At 44.4% G+C, this 19,613-nt stretch overlaps 1 protein-coding gene across 3 annotated transcripts in view; it reads right to left on the bottom strand.

Moving 5' to 3' along the window:
• Positions 1–511: 511 nt before the first annotated feature.
• LCLAT1 (lysocardiolipin acyltransferase 1) overlaps positions 512–19,613 on the bottom strand; it is a 554,842-nt gene continuing 535,740 nt past the window's right edge. For all 3 annotated transcript variants that reach the window (XM_086927978.1, XM_086927975.1, XM_086927976.1), the window contains one exon: positions 512–8,912. In XM_086927978.1, the coding sequence (XP_086784104.1) occupies positions 8,704–8,912 (209 nt within the window). In that variant the 3' untranslated portion in view covers positions 512–8,703. The remainder of the gene's footprint in view (positions 8,913–19,613) is intronic.

Raw genomic sequence — 19,613 nt, 5'->3', positions numbered from 1 at the left:
AAATGCAGCTACTCACAGAGTAGTTAACCAATGGCTGAAATGAGGAACTCATTACCCCATTCTGTATACTGCAGTGGGCAGAAAAAAATGTAATGATGCAACAAAAGACCAATGGATGAAGAGGGCTGGTTAAAAGTCTTTATATGTAAGTACATTAAAATATATCACTGTAATAAAATCAAAAAGTATTTGCTAAAGCCAGAGTGAAAAATTGTAAGAAAAAAAATTAAACAGAAGCCTTTGGTCAGCTCATTTTATCCATTGGTCTACCCAGCTGTCATTCACATTTTGCTTCTTGCCATCACGGAGCTTATCATGGGTCAAAGAGACAGCCCACTTTAGCCATTGGCTTGCTTGCATTGTAAGTGAAGGCTTTATGGCTGAACACGTGCATATCCACCCCACAATAAGAGCACTACGGAGCTAGGGCTGGTGGGCTAATACTTTAACAATATTTATTTCCATGTTTTAGCCTTTTAATATTTGTTGTCTTCTTTCTGTGTTTAAATTATATCTTCTGGTTATAGTACTTCAAAAACAATAGCACCTTCTCTGCACCAATAAGAATCTACTTTTCTTGTGATATGCATTAAAAGGAAAACAATGAATACATAACTGTTCTAAATATGCTTTTGTGTTATGAAGCATGCATGCCACTCTATCAAAATAATATGCAATAGTTGATTTTGTTTGTAAATTACATTTCTGCATTTCAAGTCTATGGCTATCATGTTTAAGTGGCATTTTTTCTTTATTTTCTTCTTTTATTTATGTGACTTATGCTTGCAATAAAAAAATAATAAGAAATAAATACCCATTGCATCAGCCTACCAAGCCAAACCTATTGACTTTGCAATCCTTGTTGTGATAGCTTTGTGTTGTGCAGCTTTATGCTGGCTTGGCAAAACATAGCAATAGGGCAGCATCCGAATGGAACAGCAACTTTTAATATGTTTTCCTTTATATAGATACCATCCGGTTCACTCATTTCATTCATCATAACATACTCTGAGATCATTCCTTATTAAAAGCTTTAGGCGTTTCCCATTAGACAAGCAGTTTCACAAGGGTTTCTGACTGTAATACAGCAGCAGTTTTAGACAGCAAACTATGAAAGATATGCCTCTCCACATACATCCTCAAGGTATATTGCCTACGATGAATTTGTCTACAGTAGGGAATGGGAAAGTCCAAGCCACCCTAATTATAAGAGGAGACCCCAAAAGAACTATCCACAGACGGGAATGATTCAGAGCTAGGATTCATCATACAACATGTGAACTGGGAATCATTTGTGGGAAATGCAGTGTAAACTTAGGTCAGAATATCTGTTTTTTAATGCTACATATGCAACATATAAATGCTTTTCTAGTTTCAATTGTAAGTAATTGCTCTGGAAGAATAACTATCCTTTTACTTTGAAGCACTTGAAGTCCATGGAGGTAGCTTTTCTTTGTCCCAACTAAAAGTGATTTACTCTAACTGCTTTTGGAGTGAACAAGGCGCTAGCCCTAGAAGCACAGTGAGCTTATGACAAGAGAAGATGTGTTCTGTGTATCAGTGGGAGATAAATGCTACACGAGGCGTTGTAGGTGTGCTTATCTACTAAAGGGTCAAGCACGACTTTAGGGTATCATACTGCTCACAACTAGAGTGCATTGTAATGCCAACAAGAATATTATCATATCATTGCCTAACTGATCTCGGTTGAAAATGGGACACAGCCTTTGCACAGATTGTTAGTTATCTAGGAGTAGAGAACAGTGAATGTATCTGAACCAAAAGAATTGTGGTGTCCGGGTTTCACACTTTTTCAGCACCTGAAGCATGGCTGCCCCTCTTGCTTGAATAGATTTAGAACTGATGGTTCATCTCCAAACGTGTCATGTACATTCGGACTCTGACACCTGTCTGTAAACCACCAGGATCTCTAGAGTCCTCAAGATGAGCTTGCACTAAGAGGCAGCTGCCTTTTCAATAAAAAGATGATGTTGGAAATCTGTCGCTTTACGGTCCGTGGCTCCTGAGAGGCCTTCGTGATCAATCTGGTTATCCAACCTGGTTTTAAACCCTTCTGAAGTGAGCCACTACTGGGAGAGTGGTTACTACTCTCAGTAAGCCAGGCATCACAATCACTAATAGTGACAGAGGGACATGGATCACCTGCACAGCTAGTCGCTTTTAGGCACCTAACTACCCACACTTCACCCTGCAACAGCATTCAAAAGATCTTTTAGGTCATCATCGTATTTGACCGAGATCTGTCCCTATCGGATATATTTAATTTGAGAGTCTTTAGAGCTTAGTTTGTAGCTTCATGAGATACATCGTCACCCTCTGTCTTGCAATACCCGAAGCAAGGCCTGCGCTCTTTACACCAGACTGCTGAATTATCATCTTTGAATATATTCAGTAGCCTTGCCTTGAAACACCAGAGGATTTTCAACTGCTGCCGAGAAGAGGATCTCTCTGAAAATTTTGTACACCCATCATTGGGGTGCTTTAGCCAAAGACGCTGAATTTACAGGTTACCTTTCAGCTGAATACCATTTTGTATCCCTTCAGTTTGTGCTTTACTTTCAGAGGCTTAAGTAGTGCAATTACGACAATACCTACATACAAATGTTTTCAGTAAAACACTTTGTAGAAGGTGTATTATGATTAGATGCTAAGTATATAACCTTAGGTAATAAAAGATCCTTAAAATACTTCGTTTGAATGGACCTCATGGATATTATATTCAAAACCTTACGCCACTGAAATTCCTCAGCTATACTTGGCTAAGCAACCATGATATCTCTAAAGCACGGTTCATGACCTCACCCATGACATCACAAGCTACATTATCAGTGCTATCACTGGTTGAAACACATATGACCGCATCAGTACTTTAAAACTTACACTTCATAGGAGAAAAACTGAGAGAGAGGCCAAGTGCACTACTTGGATGTCAGATTGGGGCTTTTGTCATACATCGTACTAAGACAGGACTTGACATGATTTATAGTTCACTTTGATATACAGTGTTTTATGCGTTTCATATTAAAGTGCCTAAAAGTTAAATTTGTTAATTAAGAGCACTGTATTCTATTCAATATTTGTTTTGCCCTTTGAGGCACAGGTAACACCACTGATTGCCTCGGATATTACTTTGCGGTAAAAGAGTTCAGTTCCACTAACAGTATACATGTCCTCAAAAGGATTATAGGAATTACTCAACCATGGTATTATGAAGTCGCTAAAAGACCTTTCTGGCAATTAGGTAGCCTATACTATTAATTTATTTATCTTTTGTTTACGTCTGGCGTTCGCCAAAACAGCGAAAACCTTGTGATTTTAGTAATTAATATCTTGCGTATAAAATAATTATAGGGGCTTTTAGACAGTTTTTGAGACCCGAAAATACTTTTGCTGTTAGCCAATAGTTTTTTTAGATTGTTACTGGCCCAGCTGTTTGTTCAAAAAGCTAACAGCCGAAGACAGACATTCTGCTTTTGCCAATGCGGTCTTCCAATTGCATCCTTTTTTAGGTCTCGGCTAGAAGCGCGCAAAGCACGTTCTCGCCAAGAACTATAGTTGTCAGCTCAGCCGACAACAAGTGGAGACAAGAACTGGCCACGCGCGCAGCATCGTCAATGGGAGAGGGAGAGACAAGAGCTGGCCACGCGCGCATGGGATTTGCGCGCGTGAGTCAGTCTCCAATTTAGTCTCGGAGCTGCCGATGTTCACGCTCACGGTGACGGCGTCTCTGCTGCGCGCCACAGCCCCATGATGAAGGTGACGTCCGTGGACGCTCGCCGTCTCCGGCGGCTTCTGCGCGCGGGCCCGGCCGTCGGCCGCTGCTCCTGGACTGCCGGCCCTCACTGGACTTCATGTGCTCCAGCGCCCGCGGATCGCTGAATGTCAACTTGTTGGTATTATGCTGACAGTGGGCACCAGATTACACTTGTTGTGGTATGCAGCGGTCCGCCTTGCTGAGATTTAATATAGATTTTGTACAGCGAGTCCCACCACATTAACATTTTCAGGTAAGGCTTGTTTTAGTTCTGGCTGCTCTGCGTCACATCCCGCTTCGTGCAGTCTTTCAGCCACCCTTTTACCGGTCCTTGTTGCTGCCTGGGCGCGTCTCCTCTCTCACGCACACAGCAACCGCCGTCAATGCAGCCTTAATCCGCCGCAGTGTGCACCTTCCCCGCATCCAAACGGTAACAAAAATTAATTTTCCCTTTAAATCCGCTGTCTACCTTGTGTATGTGCCGGCCTAACGGTCACGTTAACTGTGTAGTATATAACGGGGCGTCCTCAGTGTTTGTGGGTGTGTCCGTAACATCGTGGTATTCATATGCCTCCCTGTGGGGCCTACATTGATGTAATTTTGTTACTCCTCACTCGGGGTGTCAAATAATTTGTAATTACGGCTGTCATGTAGCATTCTACAATTAAAATCTCGGTTGGGAATGGATGGCGGGTGACGTGGAAGCAGCAGGCAGAGCCAACCATCAATAACTAGTGCCATTCCACACGTGGATGCTTAATAATATCCAGTGCACTAAGTGGTGCATATTTTTATCGCTCACAGAAGGATGAAATGTTGAACTTCTGCTGTCAACACTAAAGTCCATGACAGCTAGGTTTGACTTGGCTGCAGATTTACAGCAGGCACCCGACTCACTGACCTGTCTAGTGGCCTGTCACTTTGTGGACCACAGGATGCTTATTTCAGAGAGATGTACAATGTCTTGCGACGGGCAACGAGTGGGGCGATAGGTTAACAATTCCCGTTCGGATATGCTTACAAATATGTCAGATTGGGGGAAAAAAACTTTGTTTTGACTTGCTGTCGAATTTAAATAAAATAGGAGGCAAGACTCTGTGAAAAGGAACTCAAGGGACACATCATATCTCATTGGTGATTTAGTCCTTACGCCCAAAGGATGAAACCATTCTTTTTATTTTATAAGGTGGATTGTGCGTCCGCAATTTCAGTTTGGTGAAACGGAGACTGGCTGTAACAAGAGAAGCTAGAATAGTGTGGGTAGTGGACGTCGCGTATGTTTACTTACCTGGAAACACTATAGAAACCTATGTCTTTTGTTAGTATGACATAGTTAGCGAGTATTTATATTTAGGAACTGCAGGGAATATTTACATATAAGTGTTAGACACCGCCTTTTTCACATTGGTTTTTTTGTCCCTTAGCCATTGTAAAAACCTTTATTTCTTTGCTAGTCAGCTATTGAACAGTGGCCCCTCCCCCCAATTATCTCTAAACATTGTATATGAAGATTAGCCCTTCTGCCTCAGACTATACCGGTTGTTCAAGACCCTCTCTCTCTCGGGGTTCAAGGGTTTTAACAACCGTTTTAGCCCTCGGCAGAAGGCTATAATATATGGTCACACAGCTGGGTTGTGTGAACCAAAAGTAATTGATAATCATTGAAACTTTTGAAGGGCTAGCACATTGGAATATATTTGCCCTTTTGTAAACCTTTTTGTTTCTACTCATTGTAAGGACACTTATGTTTTGTATGGATAAGCACCAACAGAATGTTAATAGAAACCTTCGTCAGAACGTTTTTCACACTAGCATTTTTAGCAATGCTCGTTAAATTCTGTGTGATTAATGTACAATTTATAGGAGTTATAGTTGACCCCTGCTCAAACTATCAGCTACATCAGATTTTAAAGTAAGAGTGCCTGCCAAATATTAGGATAGGTTATACTTGTATATTAACAAACGTCAAAGTGGGACTTTAAAAGTTAACCACCCTGTGTATTAATGAGCATGCTAGCTATATAGTAGGTAACGGGGTGTCAGCGGTGTTCGTGGGTAGATCTGTAATATTGTGGCATGCAGATGCCTCTCGTGGGTATACAGTGATTTCATTTTGCTTCTCCTCACTCTGGTTCTCTAATATTTATCATAGCTGCCATGCAGCTTTCTACAACTAAAACTTCGGTTGGAAGTGAATGGAGGGTGACGCTGACGCAGGAGTGATGTTATATGCAAACAATAGGAAAACGATTTGTTAATAATCTAAGGATAGCTCTCTATTTTTTATGACAAATATTTGCCTTGTTTTTATTCCTCTTCCATGATCTCCTTGTTCAGAATTTAGTGTCAACAGTTATTTGTTGGCCTTTGACAATAGGTTTTTTATACAATAGATAATCAACTTTTTGAAGTAACAGTACATTGTTCCGATTATGTGTTCGTTTTGGCTTAGCAGAGTTAGTTATTTCAGTCTAATTTGAATGTAATGGGAACCCGGGTCGATGTCTCTTACACATTTTTGACCTGTCAAATTGTATTTTAACAACTATCTTGAAGAGTATGTAAGGTAAAAATGATGCAAATTAAGGATGGTACTTTTAATGATAAATCTCTTATTTTGATGCTATTGCGAAAGTGGGTTCCGGTTGGCTGGACCTTGAGTACTTCTCTGCCATCTCTTAATTGGCTGTCATCTCTTCTTCCACTGCTTGCTTTCAAGCACTACTTTTTAGGTTGAGCCTAAGCAGTGCATGCTTTGTGAGGCATGCTGTATTGAAGTAGGGACCTGAAGCTCCATCCACATTTTTATTTGGCTTGTCATTATCCACTGTAAACTGTGAATTTTCATTGGTCAAAAGGCTTAGTAGAGCCTCCCTAGTAGTGCCTTGTTTTACCTGTCGCCTGCCTAAGATCAGGAAGCATGCATACCGAACCGGCACCTCACCACTTCTTGTAAGCCAATAGCAACCACCATGCCCAGCATACACAGAGAACTACACTGCTATGGCCCAGCACTACCAACTGCCTGCCTTCCTGCCCCTACACGGTTACCCTGCGGTGCAGCCACAGGACAGTGGCTACATTGCCCGTGTCTGCCCCGCAGCACGTTGTTCCTGCCATAGAGGTTTCCCACAGCCGGGTGTAGTTAATAAGTATAGGGACCCAAAGATATGTGGCATCGCAGAATAAGAACGGACGTGGTACAAGTAGGATTTTTTTTTTTTTTTTTTCACTTTTATGTAGTGCAAACTTTACCCGCAGGTATCAGAGCACTTTAAATCAGCATGCTTATAACAAGCAAGACTAGCACTCTATATTACTGCCAACTTTACTTAGCATAAGCAACAGTTAACCATTCACAAACAATGTTTATATACCAATTGCAAATTAAAAAAAAAAAAAATTCATGCAAAGCATTGTCATTTACAATGCCAGTAACTCAAACTTTAATGCTGCGAGACCTATTGCATTGTAAACGCTTGTTCTTGGTCTCTGATCTCTTCTCACACACTAAAGAGTAACTGAAAAATAGCTCTAAATTGTACAAAAAGAAAATGTTTAAATACAAAATGTAATAGACCTCTTTGGTCCTACTTTGTAAAATCACAGTTAGGCGGGCCATCGCAGCCTGCCCAGCAGCTAACAATGGTACCTTCAAAAGCAATCACTACATACTACTTGTGGGCCAATATTTTAGGCCCTCGTTACAAGTGGCACAATAATTCCAACAGAGCTGTTAGCAAGTGTTACCTGCCATGTCGAAAATATAATTGTTATGGGAACATCACAGCTTTGCGGTTTTTCACCTGGAAATGTCACCTGCTGCAAGCACAGTCTTTTTAATGAATTTTAGGGAAAATGACAAAAAAAATGTCAAGGTACGTCCAATTTCTTTGTTATTCCATAAAAGCGCATCATTGTCATCATTTCTCTACCCCCAGCATTAATGGGACTACCCGGGAAAGGTAATTCTGGGGCTGAGCACTAAACGAGCTCTTTGCAATGATAGCCTTGAATACTTTCAATGCACTGTGTGAAGAGGGATGCACCACCGGGATACCCGCTGCCCTGTCAGTGCGCCCCGGGGGGGACATCCACTGTTCAGCTCAGGTCCCTGTGCACCTGGGAGATCAACAGTGAATGTCAGGCTGCGGCTTTAACACTGACGTCTTTTTAACGTTAACTATACTCTTTACAACTGAAAACAGTTTGCTAAATTGCACTAAAGAAAATGCAAAGTAGTTCCAGTTACCCCTCAAAGGTTGATATGTTTATATAAATTGTCACAAGTGTGGGCATTTCACATTTTCTTTCTTCATATGCAAGATGGGAAATAGTGATATTCAGGCAAATTAAACAAGCGTTGGCAAAGCCAATAGTTCTGTGTCTAATGTGCCATCACCTGCAGAATGAGCACAATACATTGAGACATATGGGAGGTAGCTAGCAGTTGACCAAGATGTAGATGTAAAGTAGGCCCTAATACAGTTCAATCAAGCGCTCCAGTGGAGGAGAAAAGCTGCAGCCAATAGCATTAGGTTAGAGAGATGCCAAGGAGGAATGGACAACATCTCAAGCGAAAGGTTGAAGAAAGCCAAAGGTTGAAAGGAGAGGCCTCAAAGCCCATTCTGTATATTGTAAACAGTAGGTAAAAGGAAACTTTGTTGGCACATGAAAAACGTTATTTATTTTTCATGCATCAGAAAGGTAAAGTGCATGATTTTTCTTGCAGCAGAAACTTTATGCGGCATTCCTGATGCCGCTTTAACCCCATGATTGCGATGCAGCAGTTAATGAATGCCAATTGTAAGTATCTAACTAGGAAAAGCGTGAAAACAAGTCACTCACTCTCCCCCAGTGCACGTGCCGCTTGCATATACCGGTCCATAACAAACGAGGCACACTGCGCATTGCATCTGTTAGGGCCATCACAGCGCTTGCTCGAGGATGGAGACGCGCGAGCCCGCCGCCGAATGATAGACTGTGGGTAGCGCGCATAGACAAACGTTCATTTCCGTACCTTCCCTCAGGCGGTCCACAATAAAAGTGAAGCCCGTGGTTCTCGGGTGCAAGACGTAGTCGTATTTCTGAAGTCCATTCTTCTCAGCAAATTCGTCGCTGCGGGCTTTGGTGTTTGCTAAACAAAAACGGAAAGAACAAAAACATGCATTCATCAATGGACGACAGGCCAAGAATGGGAAGGGAGACAGAGCAGGCATGTGGCAGCAAATCATACAGTGATGTGCGCAGGCGGCGCGCGCGGGGAATGAGCGCGGCAATACAATGACTTCTCGTCTCATTTCAAAGCGCGGGAGATAAGGGGCTTTGTGCGCGTGGCTCATCAGCTATTAGAGGAATCCGTCCACTTCAGCACGCCGTGCGCGCAGGTTCCATTGAACAGGCGCTATAGACGAGAGGCACTTGAAATAAATCCGCGCTGGCCTCGCTTGTGAGGGCCATGGGAGCCGCTAATGAGGAGTTACATTACAGGCACTTTCTAGTTCACCGCACAAGACCCACACTTTTATATAACGTGCAAGTTAGCTGCTTCATGGCCTTTTATTGATGGGGCGCTTCAAGCTCCAGTGTTAGTGTCACCCACTGAAACGGGTGCCCATTTAACTGAACTCGGAAGGATGAAAGGCTGAGTGAATCCTAGTCAGGGATAGAACTCTGCTTTCAGGTGACTAGATTCAGCATGTCGGCTCCATAATTCTGAACTAAAGCATTTCCTGCCTGAAAACACATGTATGATGCGATTCTGGGTTTAACCCTCTAGACACCAATAACAAATACGGACAGCATACAAAGGCCAAGTCAGGAGGTCTCTAGCCATGTTCAGCTGTGACTCTGAAGACTCAAGACGTTCTTCCACTCTACCCTCACTCGACATAGAGGACTAGTCATAAGAAAAATATGTGGACTACTTTGCATAGTCGATGTTTTTTGATGTCACACTATGGGATGTCACAGCCTGTAGGATGGGAACTTTTTTTAAGTCAAATTTTAACTTATGCCAGAAAAAAGTACATTATATAGGGCCACATGCATCAACCAAATTTGCTTTCGCAAACGGGTCGATTCGCAGAATCGGCCTTTTTGCAAACGCAAAAAGGCGTTTTACATGTATCAAAACCCATTTTGCAATTTAGTAACCGGTTGTTTTGCGACTGTGAATGGAGCAGCAAATCATTTGCATTTTACCACCTACTTCAAGTAGGTAGGTGGTAACCCATTCGCAAATGGGAAGGGGTCTCCACGGACCCCTTTCCCTTTGGGAATAGTTATAAAAACGTTTTTTCAATACCAGGCAGTGGTCCCATGGACGACTTCCTGCTCTTACCAAATGAAAAGAAAACTTTTTTTTAAAAATGCATCCCGTTTTCCTTTAAGGAAAACAATTTGCATTTAAAAAAAAGATTGGATTTTTTTTGATCTTATACAAAAAAACATAATGTAGAGAAGTGTGGCTCAATGAATAGAGCAGCAGACCCTGATGCAGAGGTCTAGCCCGGGACCAGGGATCCATCCCCCCTCCTCGGCGGGTCTTGGGCTCAAAATTCCATGGACCTGATAATTCTCGCATCGTGCCTATTCCAATCATGGAGTCCCACTCTGCAACTCTGGGCAATAGCTTGCTTAATCTCCACAACGGCCCCCACAATGCTAAGGATGCCTGGCCTCCACCTTGGGGGTGCCCAGGAGTGGACGCCTCACAGGGAAAGCCAGGATGGGTTCCACAGCGGTATTCGTACAAGCACCTTGAGACCCTTGCGTGTGAGTAGTGCGCTATACAAGTATCAATTTACATTTAATGTACACACATTAACCATAAGTATCAGGTATGTACATCCCATTAACAGACAACTCAAGAATGACATTACACACCAGTGTTCATCATCATTGCACATATTTATATACACACATATCTACTTTGCAGTGTCCAGGATACAGTCGTTAACTGCTGCAGCAGACAAATTCGTTTCATGCATTGACAATAGGCAGACCGTGAGTGGGGCCAAAACGTCCTTTGGCCTAGATGGCATAGGAAGTTCTTCAGCATAATACGACAGCTGATCTCAACAGTATATAACGTCTTCTAGCCACTGTTGCTGTCGTGGTACTTTTCGGCCATCCCAATATTGGGCCACTTTCCTCTTCGCCAAGAGCAGAGCGATCAACACCAACCTCCTTTTCTGCAGCTTAAAGTGCCCCGCTAGTCCCAGTAACCACATCTGTGGTGTGCATTCCACCGGTTCCATTACAATATTGGTCAGGGTCGTGGTAACCTGCTCCCAAAAATCATGACCCCTCACACAGAGCCAGGCAAAATATATAAAATCCGCCTCCTGCATCTTACATCTTGTACAATCGTCTGATTCTCGCAACCCAAACCTCTTTAACGGTTTTGGTGCATAGTACAGTTGCTGAAGGAATTTAATATGAATGATTCGCAGATTACAATTTGCTGGCAGCAAGCCTGTGAGAGAGCAACAGTCGTCCCAGTCCTTCTCTTGGAATGGTGTGTCTAGCACCATTTTCCATCTCTTCCTAGCCCTACAGTGTGTCGGCACATTGTCTACCTGCCTAGAGGTATATAGTATAGTTACTAATTTCATGCGGGAAGGACCCGCCAGCATGGCTTGGAGCGGTTTCAAGACTAACGGCTCTTCCAGATATCATGTGTTAAAAGCTTTAAGTTCTTCCCTCAATCAGTAATATATAAAAACCTCTAAAAGGAGAGGATGTTTGACGACCCTGTATCTCCTCCAATGTAATGAATGCACCTTTCGGGTATGCATCGCTCATTGTCACTATGCCAATATCCGCCAGAATGGAGAGTGCCTGAAGCTCCAGCGCTACGGAAATGGCCGGATGCTGCGCCAGCGGCAGATTCAGGGGATATATAGGAAGCTTACCTGCCCGCCTTGCCAATGTCTGCCACGCTTGTGCCGTAAAGTCTATCGTGCTCATCTCACGACGAGGGAACAATGGCTGCTCCTTGTGGAGCAGGGCAGTCAGAGGTTCAGGATGAATTTCTCCTGCCTCCACCGCCACGTGCAGCAGGAATGGAGTGGAGGAAGAACCAATAATGCGCAAAATCCGCCTGTGCACACAAGTAATAAGTATAGGTCAGGGGCCCCAGAGCCCCCTTGAGAATATGGCCTTGTGAGGACCTCCCATCTGCATCGTGGTTGTTTACTTGCCCAAGCCATCCAGAAAAATGTGCGTAAATTATGCGCAGTGGAACAGGTCGGAACAAAACCAGACTAGTCTGGTAGGACCAGTGCTGGTATCAGCGGGTGCAGTCTAGTCGCTACCATTTTTGCCAACATTTCTATTTCTATGTTTAACAGTGAGAGTGGGCGATACGACTCACACCTTCCTGTGTGTTTGCCTGGCTAAGCGCCTCACGTAACATGGGAGGCAGCATTTTGTTCGCATAAGCTTCGCAATACAGGTTATGTAGATGGGGTAGCAAGTCCACGTATGTTTTATAGAATTCACTCTGTAGGTCATCGCTACCCTACCCCTTTCCAGAGGGGAGTGTCTGTATCGCCTCCATCACCTCATCAACTTTGAATTCTTGCATCAGATACTCTCTTTGCCCCAGGGATAGTCAAGAAAGCACAATCTCCTGAAAAAAGGTGAGTATTTCTCCGCTAGGTGCCTCCTGGCCTTCACTACACAGCTTGGAGTAGTACTTCATTAACAGATTTTAGGATCTCAGCTGAGCCATGACACCTAGCGCCATCCTGACACTCCAATTCCGTAATGTATTCCTGCATCAGCAGGGACCTAATTTTCACTGCCAATGTGTGGCTCGGGCGGCCACCATTCCCAGACAAATTTTTGATCTCTTCGTCCGTAGATTCCTTATACTCTGTGATCTGCTCTCAAATTTCCACTAAGGATTCCATTGTATGTGTGGCAGCATTCTCTTTTTCTAGACTAGTGAGGGATTTTTCTATCGTGCTCATCCGGGATAGGAGATCTTTAAGCACGCCTGCCTGCAGTCCCATACATGTCACCCTAATTGTACTCTCTAAAATGCATTCCACAGGGTTTCTGCTTCTTCCACTGTGCCCTCATTCTCAAGAAAGTACAGCTCAATAACCTGATGTACCCACTCTTTAAAAATAGATCCAGCAGCGATGATTGCTGCAGTCACCATTGAAATGGCTCGGATAGTTGTTTGGGATTACTCACAGTCAGGGCCACTGGAGAATGGTCCGAGAGAGTGCGTGGAAGATGCATCACTCCCTTGACCCAAGGCGCAGCAGTGTTAGAGATCAGCCAATAGACCAATCTGGTTCATGTTTTATGTACAAAGGAGATGTGCGGGCCCTCCTGCGCCTTTGGGTTCCGTGTCCACCATATATCAATACATTTATGCGTGTACATGATATCATGTATGACTTGTGCCAACCTTTTCCCCTGTCATGGTGTGGTCACACTTCGATCCATATCAGGATCCAGAAAAGTTTTTCATGTCTCCCCCCATAAGTACTACTTCTGGTTGGAGCGCGAACAATCTATTCTCCAATCTACAATAAAATGCCAGGTCGTCTACATTAGGGCCATATGTTGTAAGAATTGTAAGGTTTGTTCCACTAAGGCACCCCTGTATGAGGGTATACCTGCCCAGATCATCTGATTCTGTAGGAGTAAGCCTGAAGGGAGTGCCCCTTTTTACTAAAACCATGACCCCCCCCACCCCCCCGGCGTAAGATGAATATGAAGAGGCCGCCTTTACCGCTGCCCACCTTGCACCCACCCTACCCTCACCAATGCTGGTGAGGTGTATCCCCTGTAGTAAAGCCTATCTAAATAGGCCAACACCTGCCTGATATTTTTGGGGTTATTCAGCCCCCGGAGGTTCAATTTCATTAGCCGAATCTCACCAATCATATGTGTGGTATTTTATACTTGCAAACTATTCCTCTACTATGTGCATACATCTGCATCCGTACAACCAGTGTGTCTGAGCACCAACGATGTACTATGCCTGAACAAACAACAACCATGTTCCCCCTCCCCACTTTAGCATCCCAATCATGCCAAAGACACTCCCAGAGAACAATTACAACCAACATTCCAACTGTAATGGGGGACAAATTCAAGTGGTGGCTGGATACCCGTACTCTCACTCACAGAGCAGATGTGTCAGCAATAATCTTGTTAGTTAGGGAACATCTTGATAAACTGCTTTTACCTTACATGACCAACATGTTCACGACTATTATGCAATATCGTAACACAGTCCATATCATCTACCGACTCCAACCCTCCTGAGTCAGGCTATAACAGTTCAATTAGGACTGGTCCTGTGTATCCACTGTATTCAAGACCACCCACCAAAACACAATACACAGATAGGCCTGAATCGTGATGTCATGAGATACTATGGGATTATACAATTGCAACTCTGTATTGACAATCCAAACAAAAAGCTCAGAGAGGTCAGTCAAGCGACCCACAAACCCGCCGAATATTGTTCATAAACATCAGCGATCCATCAGTCATATAGTTCTCACTTTGACACCCGCCTCACCATTGCAGATGACCATGTGTTCCAGCATGCAGTGAACCGCCTTACCAAAGCTTGTTCTATTTTAAAATGTCTTGCCCCAGCGGTTATGACTCCGATCATGCTTAGGAGGGCGAACGCCTCGGACTCTTTTGTGCCACTTTCACCGGTTTATGGAAACCCTGAGCTGCTTTCGGCATTGGAAAAAAAGTCATCTTGCACTCATGCGTGATCCGCAACCTCGAGGGGGGACAGCATCGCGTAGAGGATTTCCAGCTCACGTAACCTCCTCTTGATAGAAGCATACACCTTGCATGCCGCCTAGACTGCCATGGTAAAATCCAGAAAAAAAGATGTTTCCCCGATAGATGGTATGTTGCTTCTACCTTGCCAGCCCCAGCATGGTATCACGATCCCGATAGTTCAAGATTAAGGCCACAATAGGCCGCTGAGGCGCGCCCATTGGTGGCCTAGGAGACCGCAATCTGTGTGCTCTCTCAATGATTAATACTTTTGAGAAGTTCTCTGCACCGAACACTTCTTTGAGCATTGCCTTGATGTAATCTTCGAATCGACCTGAATTAGTGATTTCTGGAACCCCCATTATTCGCAGGTTGTTATGCCGGGAGATCTCCTCCAAATCTTCATTCTTCGCTCTTATGAACCTCTAAGATTTTTTCCATGTCCCCGCTGTAGCATGTGATTAATCTTCAACAGTAGATATGCGCTGCTCCGCGGTATTGTCCATTCTGATCGTGAGGGTGTCTATCTTCCCATCAATGGCCTGTACCCCTTGCTGCATTGCCAGCAGAGTAGCCTCCAGTGACGGGGTACACGGTTGCCCCATCTCCAGCTCTCTTTCGGAGTGCGCCATAGAAGGCCGCAACTAACAGTGGGATTCAAATGACAAAGTGGAGAAGTGTGGCTCACTGGTTAGAGCGGCAGTCCCTGGTGCAGAGGTCTGGCCCGGGACCAGGGTTCAATTCCCGCCTCGGCTGATCTCTGTGGTTCTTGGGCTCATAATTCCTCGGACCTGATTTCTCGCCTCGGTGCCTACTCTGAACATGAGTCCCACGCTGCAACTCTGGGCAATAGCTTGCTTAGTCTCCACAACGGTCCCCAACATCGCTGGGGATGCCTGGTTGCACCCCGGGGATGCCCAGGAGTGGACATTTCACGGGGAAAAGCCAGGATGGGTTACCTAGCGGTATGAGTACAGCGCCAGGATACACTGGTTTCCGGGGTAATAGAGCGCTTTACAAATACGTTTACATTTACATGTATCTTATTTGCCCATCATCTCAGTTCCCAAAGGAAGCCAGCCAACAACCACAGGGGCAGTAGTCGAACCTCACAGCGTTCTGCAACTATGTTTGTCTCCACTCCTCTGCCAGCCGCTGCACACAATCTTAATGCCCACAAGTGCTAACGCCACCACCAGGGGCCTGAGTGCGATGTCCGTATGGGCGCAAGTACGTTCCTAAGCGTAGGCAGCCAGTTGCCACTGTTATAATTCACATGCCCACGCCATCCTCATCGAGAATCACGAAAGGGGAGGCATAAGTTGAGATGCGCTGAGCACACCAGTCAGCCCTCAGCCCAGCTCCGCTTCTTACTTTCAAATGTCCACATGGGGTTATCTTCCGTACCCTACTTTTGTTTCCCACGCTGCATATAGTGTCCTTCACAGTCTCATTCCGCCATACATTTCAATCTGCAGTACACTATATTGGTATGCAAAAGAGGGATCCCAGTGTCAATAAAGATATTTAAATTCACATAGGGAGAAGAACATTAAAACAGAAAAGAGGAAAAAATTCATTACAACCAATGTCATTTAAATCACATTGGAGAAGGTGCTTAATTACATGAATGACTTTACCTGAGAACATCTCATAAATACTTGCATAAGCGGTACCCAAGTGAGGGAGCAGGGAGAAAAGTGCAAGGTAGTTAGTGATGGGTAGGGTATTTGAGGTAGTGACAATAAATCACAGGTAATTATGGTTTAAAAAATGCCTATTTACCATATACGTAACCTCTAGACATTACAATCATGATGCCATTAAACACACATAACGTCACAGTTAATAAATCACTGTTGAACGGATGATGGCAGATTTTCTAAAGTTGACGTTTCGACCCCTTGTCCATTGGTGTTTTTACCCTTACTGTTGGGATCTTCATCAGGACTAGTGTAGTGTGAGGGGGGAGGTGAGCACCATTAGTGCAGCGGCGGGGAGGGGGCAACTCTCGCAGCCCAACTGTTGGGAGAAGGGTGGGTTCCGAAGGTCTCCAGAAATTGGGTAGGTAGAAAGGAGGCGTCACTCTTAGTGCGACCGGATAACGCAAAGCTTGTCTCCTTTCTGGTGAAGAATTGGCTTGGTAGTTTAGTCTGCCCTGTTCCCATGATGAACTGGGCCAGGGACAGACTGATTTGCATATAGCCAGGTTCTGAGCTGGGATGGTGCAGTGAGATAAATAACGGTGATGGATCAAGCCCTGATCTTTGGACTGGGTAAGAGTGGTCTGCTTAATTCAGACACTCTGTTCATCACCACCCCCTTTTCTGAATCGGATAACTCAAAGCAGCAAAGGCGCTGTGCAGGTCCTTCTTATTTGCACCGTCAAATCTTCTTAGTGCGACACGAGTATTCAAGACAGGAAAAACATTCCAGTCGGAAGCCCAGAATTAATCTGGGAGATGAACGGAATTGTGTCCTGCTTCGGAATGGCACTTCGGATGCTTCTATGCACCATGCACATATTCTTTCAAGATTTTTTTTCCAAAACGAAACAGTCTTGGCTGATGCCTTTTCTTAGTCATGGTATGATGTTGAAAAACAGGTCAAATTAGAATACCACATGCCCTCACAAGGGTTGTGGGACTCTCCAAGTACTCTGCCGTTCTTCAAGGACAGGCCATCAGGGAAGCATGCATTAGGTCCCTTAAATGAATAGGAAATAGCATACGAATCACAGTTCAGAACACTAAATCAAGGAGAGAAAGTCATGGTTCAAATTTATTTATATACAACCATGGTTAAAATATTGAATCTTAAGTGGACTGAGAAGTAGGTTTCTAATGAGACTTTTAAAGTAGGAAGGAAGACTTGAGAAAGAATCTTCAACAGTTTGAGAGAAGAGAGCCACAGCTGTCAAGTTTATAGCAAGAATCTATAGCACTATTACCTGACAGTGTATAACCTGCACACCCGAAGAAAAAACATATTTTTACATGTCTCAACCTCTACTTAGAGCCTTAGAACTGACTGGTGGCACGAGCAAGGACCCAGTGCGTGCTGCGCCTAATCGTGCTAATTTGCGAGCTGTATAGCGATATTTTTAAAATCCTGTTATCTGGTATTTAATTTGTTTTACTTTGCCTTCGCCCCGGTTTTTAAATACCTGGCCCACTTGCTTGCACCATAATTGGAAAAGCACCGCTATTTCGGCGGGCCCCTTGCCGGACATCCCCTCCTCGGCGGACATCTTGTGTGGAGAGAAGGACGCCTGGCGGCGCCATCTTTGCTGACGGTCTAGTCGTCATAAGGACGCTAGATCTTTATCACCTTAGCTGCTTCGCAAATATCCCTCCCCAGTGCTGCGCTGTCCATTGGAACTAGTGCTGAATGAACGTCCAATGGTCGTGCGCAGCACTGGGGAGGTAGCGCTCGTGACGACCGTTGGCCTTCAGCAGCGCTTAAGAGGTTAATTAATACGGATATGTTAACGCGCAGCGGGCTCGCCGGAATTCCGCCAGAGTTACGCCTGAGTTCAGCCCGTCTGCACCCGTCCGCGCTAAGGAGGCACTAGAGGCTAGAGCGGTCGCTCCTCAGTTTACCCTTGCTGCAGACCATGAGTTGTACTCTCGAGCCTTCCTATTATCATTTAAACATCCCGAGTGCTCCTGCTCTCATATTAGAGGTCAGGAAAGCTTAGCCAGTGACTGTATGGTCCCTGTAGAGATAGACTCTAATCGAATGCGCACAAGGAATAGATCTGGCGCACACAATGTAAAGGGACAAACATCTATAAAACCGGGTTATCTTATTAACTGAAGATCACTGGTGAAAAATAGCGTAGCCTTTAGGGAGATGGTCTGCGCTAGAGACCCTCCTTGGGTCTTTATTACGGAAACTTGGGGCTCTGAAATCGCGGGTCCTGATTTTGTGGATGCAATTCCAGAAGGATACACTTTGTCCAGATTGGATCGCGAGAGGCGGAGAGGGGGCGGGATCGGGATCCTTTGCAAAGAGGACTTTATCTGCCGCATCGACCCCTTATTATCCCCCTCGGATAAGCTGGAGGCTCTCTATTTCTCCATACAGCTAAACTCCACCACATCTTTCTCTGGAATTTTGTGTTATAGGCCGCCCGGTCCTCGTTCCACATTTACCAATGATATGCTTTCATTATTAGAGCCTTTTTTGAATAGAGCACAGTTTACACTCCTAGGTGACTTCAATGTTCACCTGGAAAAGATGGAGACATTGATACTCTATCTTGTGGATGGTTTGAAGACATATGGATTCAATCAATTGGTCACTAGTCCGACTAATCGGGCGGGCCATACGTTAGATGGTGCCTTCACGAACGATGAGAGGCTCAATCTAGAGACCCCTATTCCCCTTACATGGTCCGACCACCCTTGGCTGTCCCTTTTATTCTAAATATGCCGGAGGCATTTTCACCGGTAAGACATTCTTGGGAGATTAGAAGAAACTTCAAAGATGTCAACAATGATACGCTGGCTCCTTTGTTTTCTCCGGCTAGCACCGGTGCTAGATCAGACCCAGATGTGGCGGCACAGAACTGGTCCAATGGGCTGCGGAGCGCTATGAACATCTTAACGCCCTTGAAAAGGCATTATACTGCCAGTAAAAGTCCATCGGCCCCCTGGTACTCCGAGCGACTTAGAGGGCTTCGGCAGATCTGTAGACGAAAGGAGAGGGCCTGGCTTGCATTGCCTAACGCTCTGAATAAAACACAACATAAAGCTGCACTTAAGGAATACAAAAAAGTTATAATTGAGGAAAAAAAGAATTACTTTAATAAAAGTACAGAGGGGATGAGATCATCCAGGGAGCTTTTTAAAGTCATAAACTCCCTCTCCGTCCCTAAGTCAGCTAACTCTGTTATAGATTCTCAGACGCTCTGCAATGACATTGCTGACTTTTTTTTTAAACTAAAATAGCAGACATTCATTCCGCATTAGAAACTTCCAATCAAATACTGAATAGTTTAGATGACTCTCCTGCTCCCACAGGGCAGTTGGTTGCCCAGATTAGTGATGATTAGTGATGA

The sequence above is a fragment of the Lissotriton vulgaris genome, chromosome 6, assembly GCF_964263255.1.
Source record: "Lissotriton vulgaris chromosome 6, aLisVul1.2, whole genome shotgun sequence".
Lineage (NCBI taxonomy): Eukaryota > Metazoa > Chordata > Amphibia > Caudata > Salamandridae > Lissotriton > Lissotriton vulgaris.
Note: the sequence above shows the minus strand (reverse complement) of the source record. Positions and strands in the feature narration are given on the sequence as shown.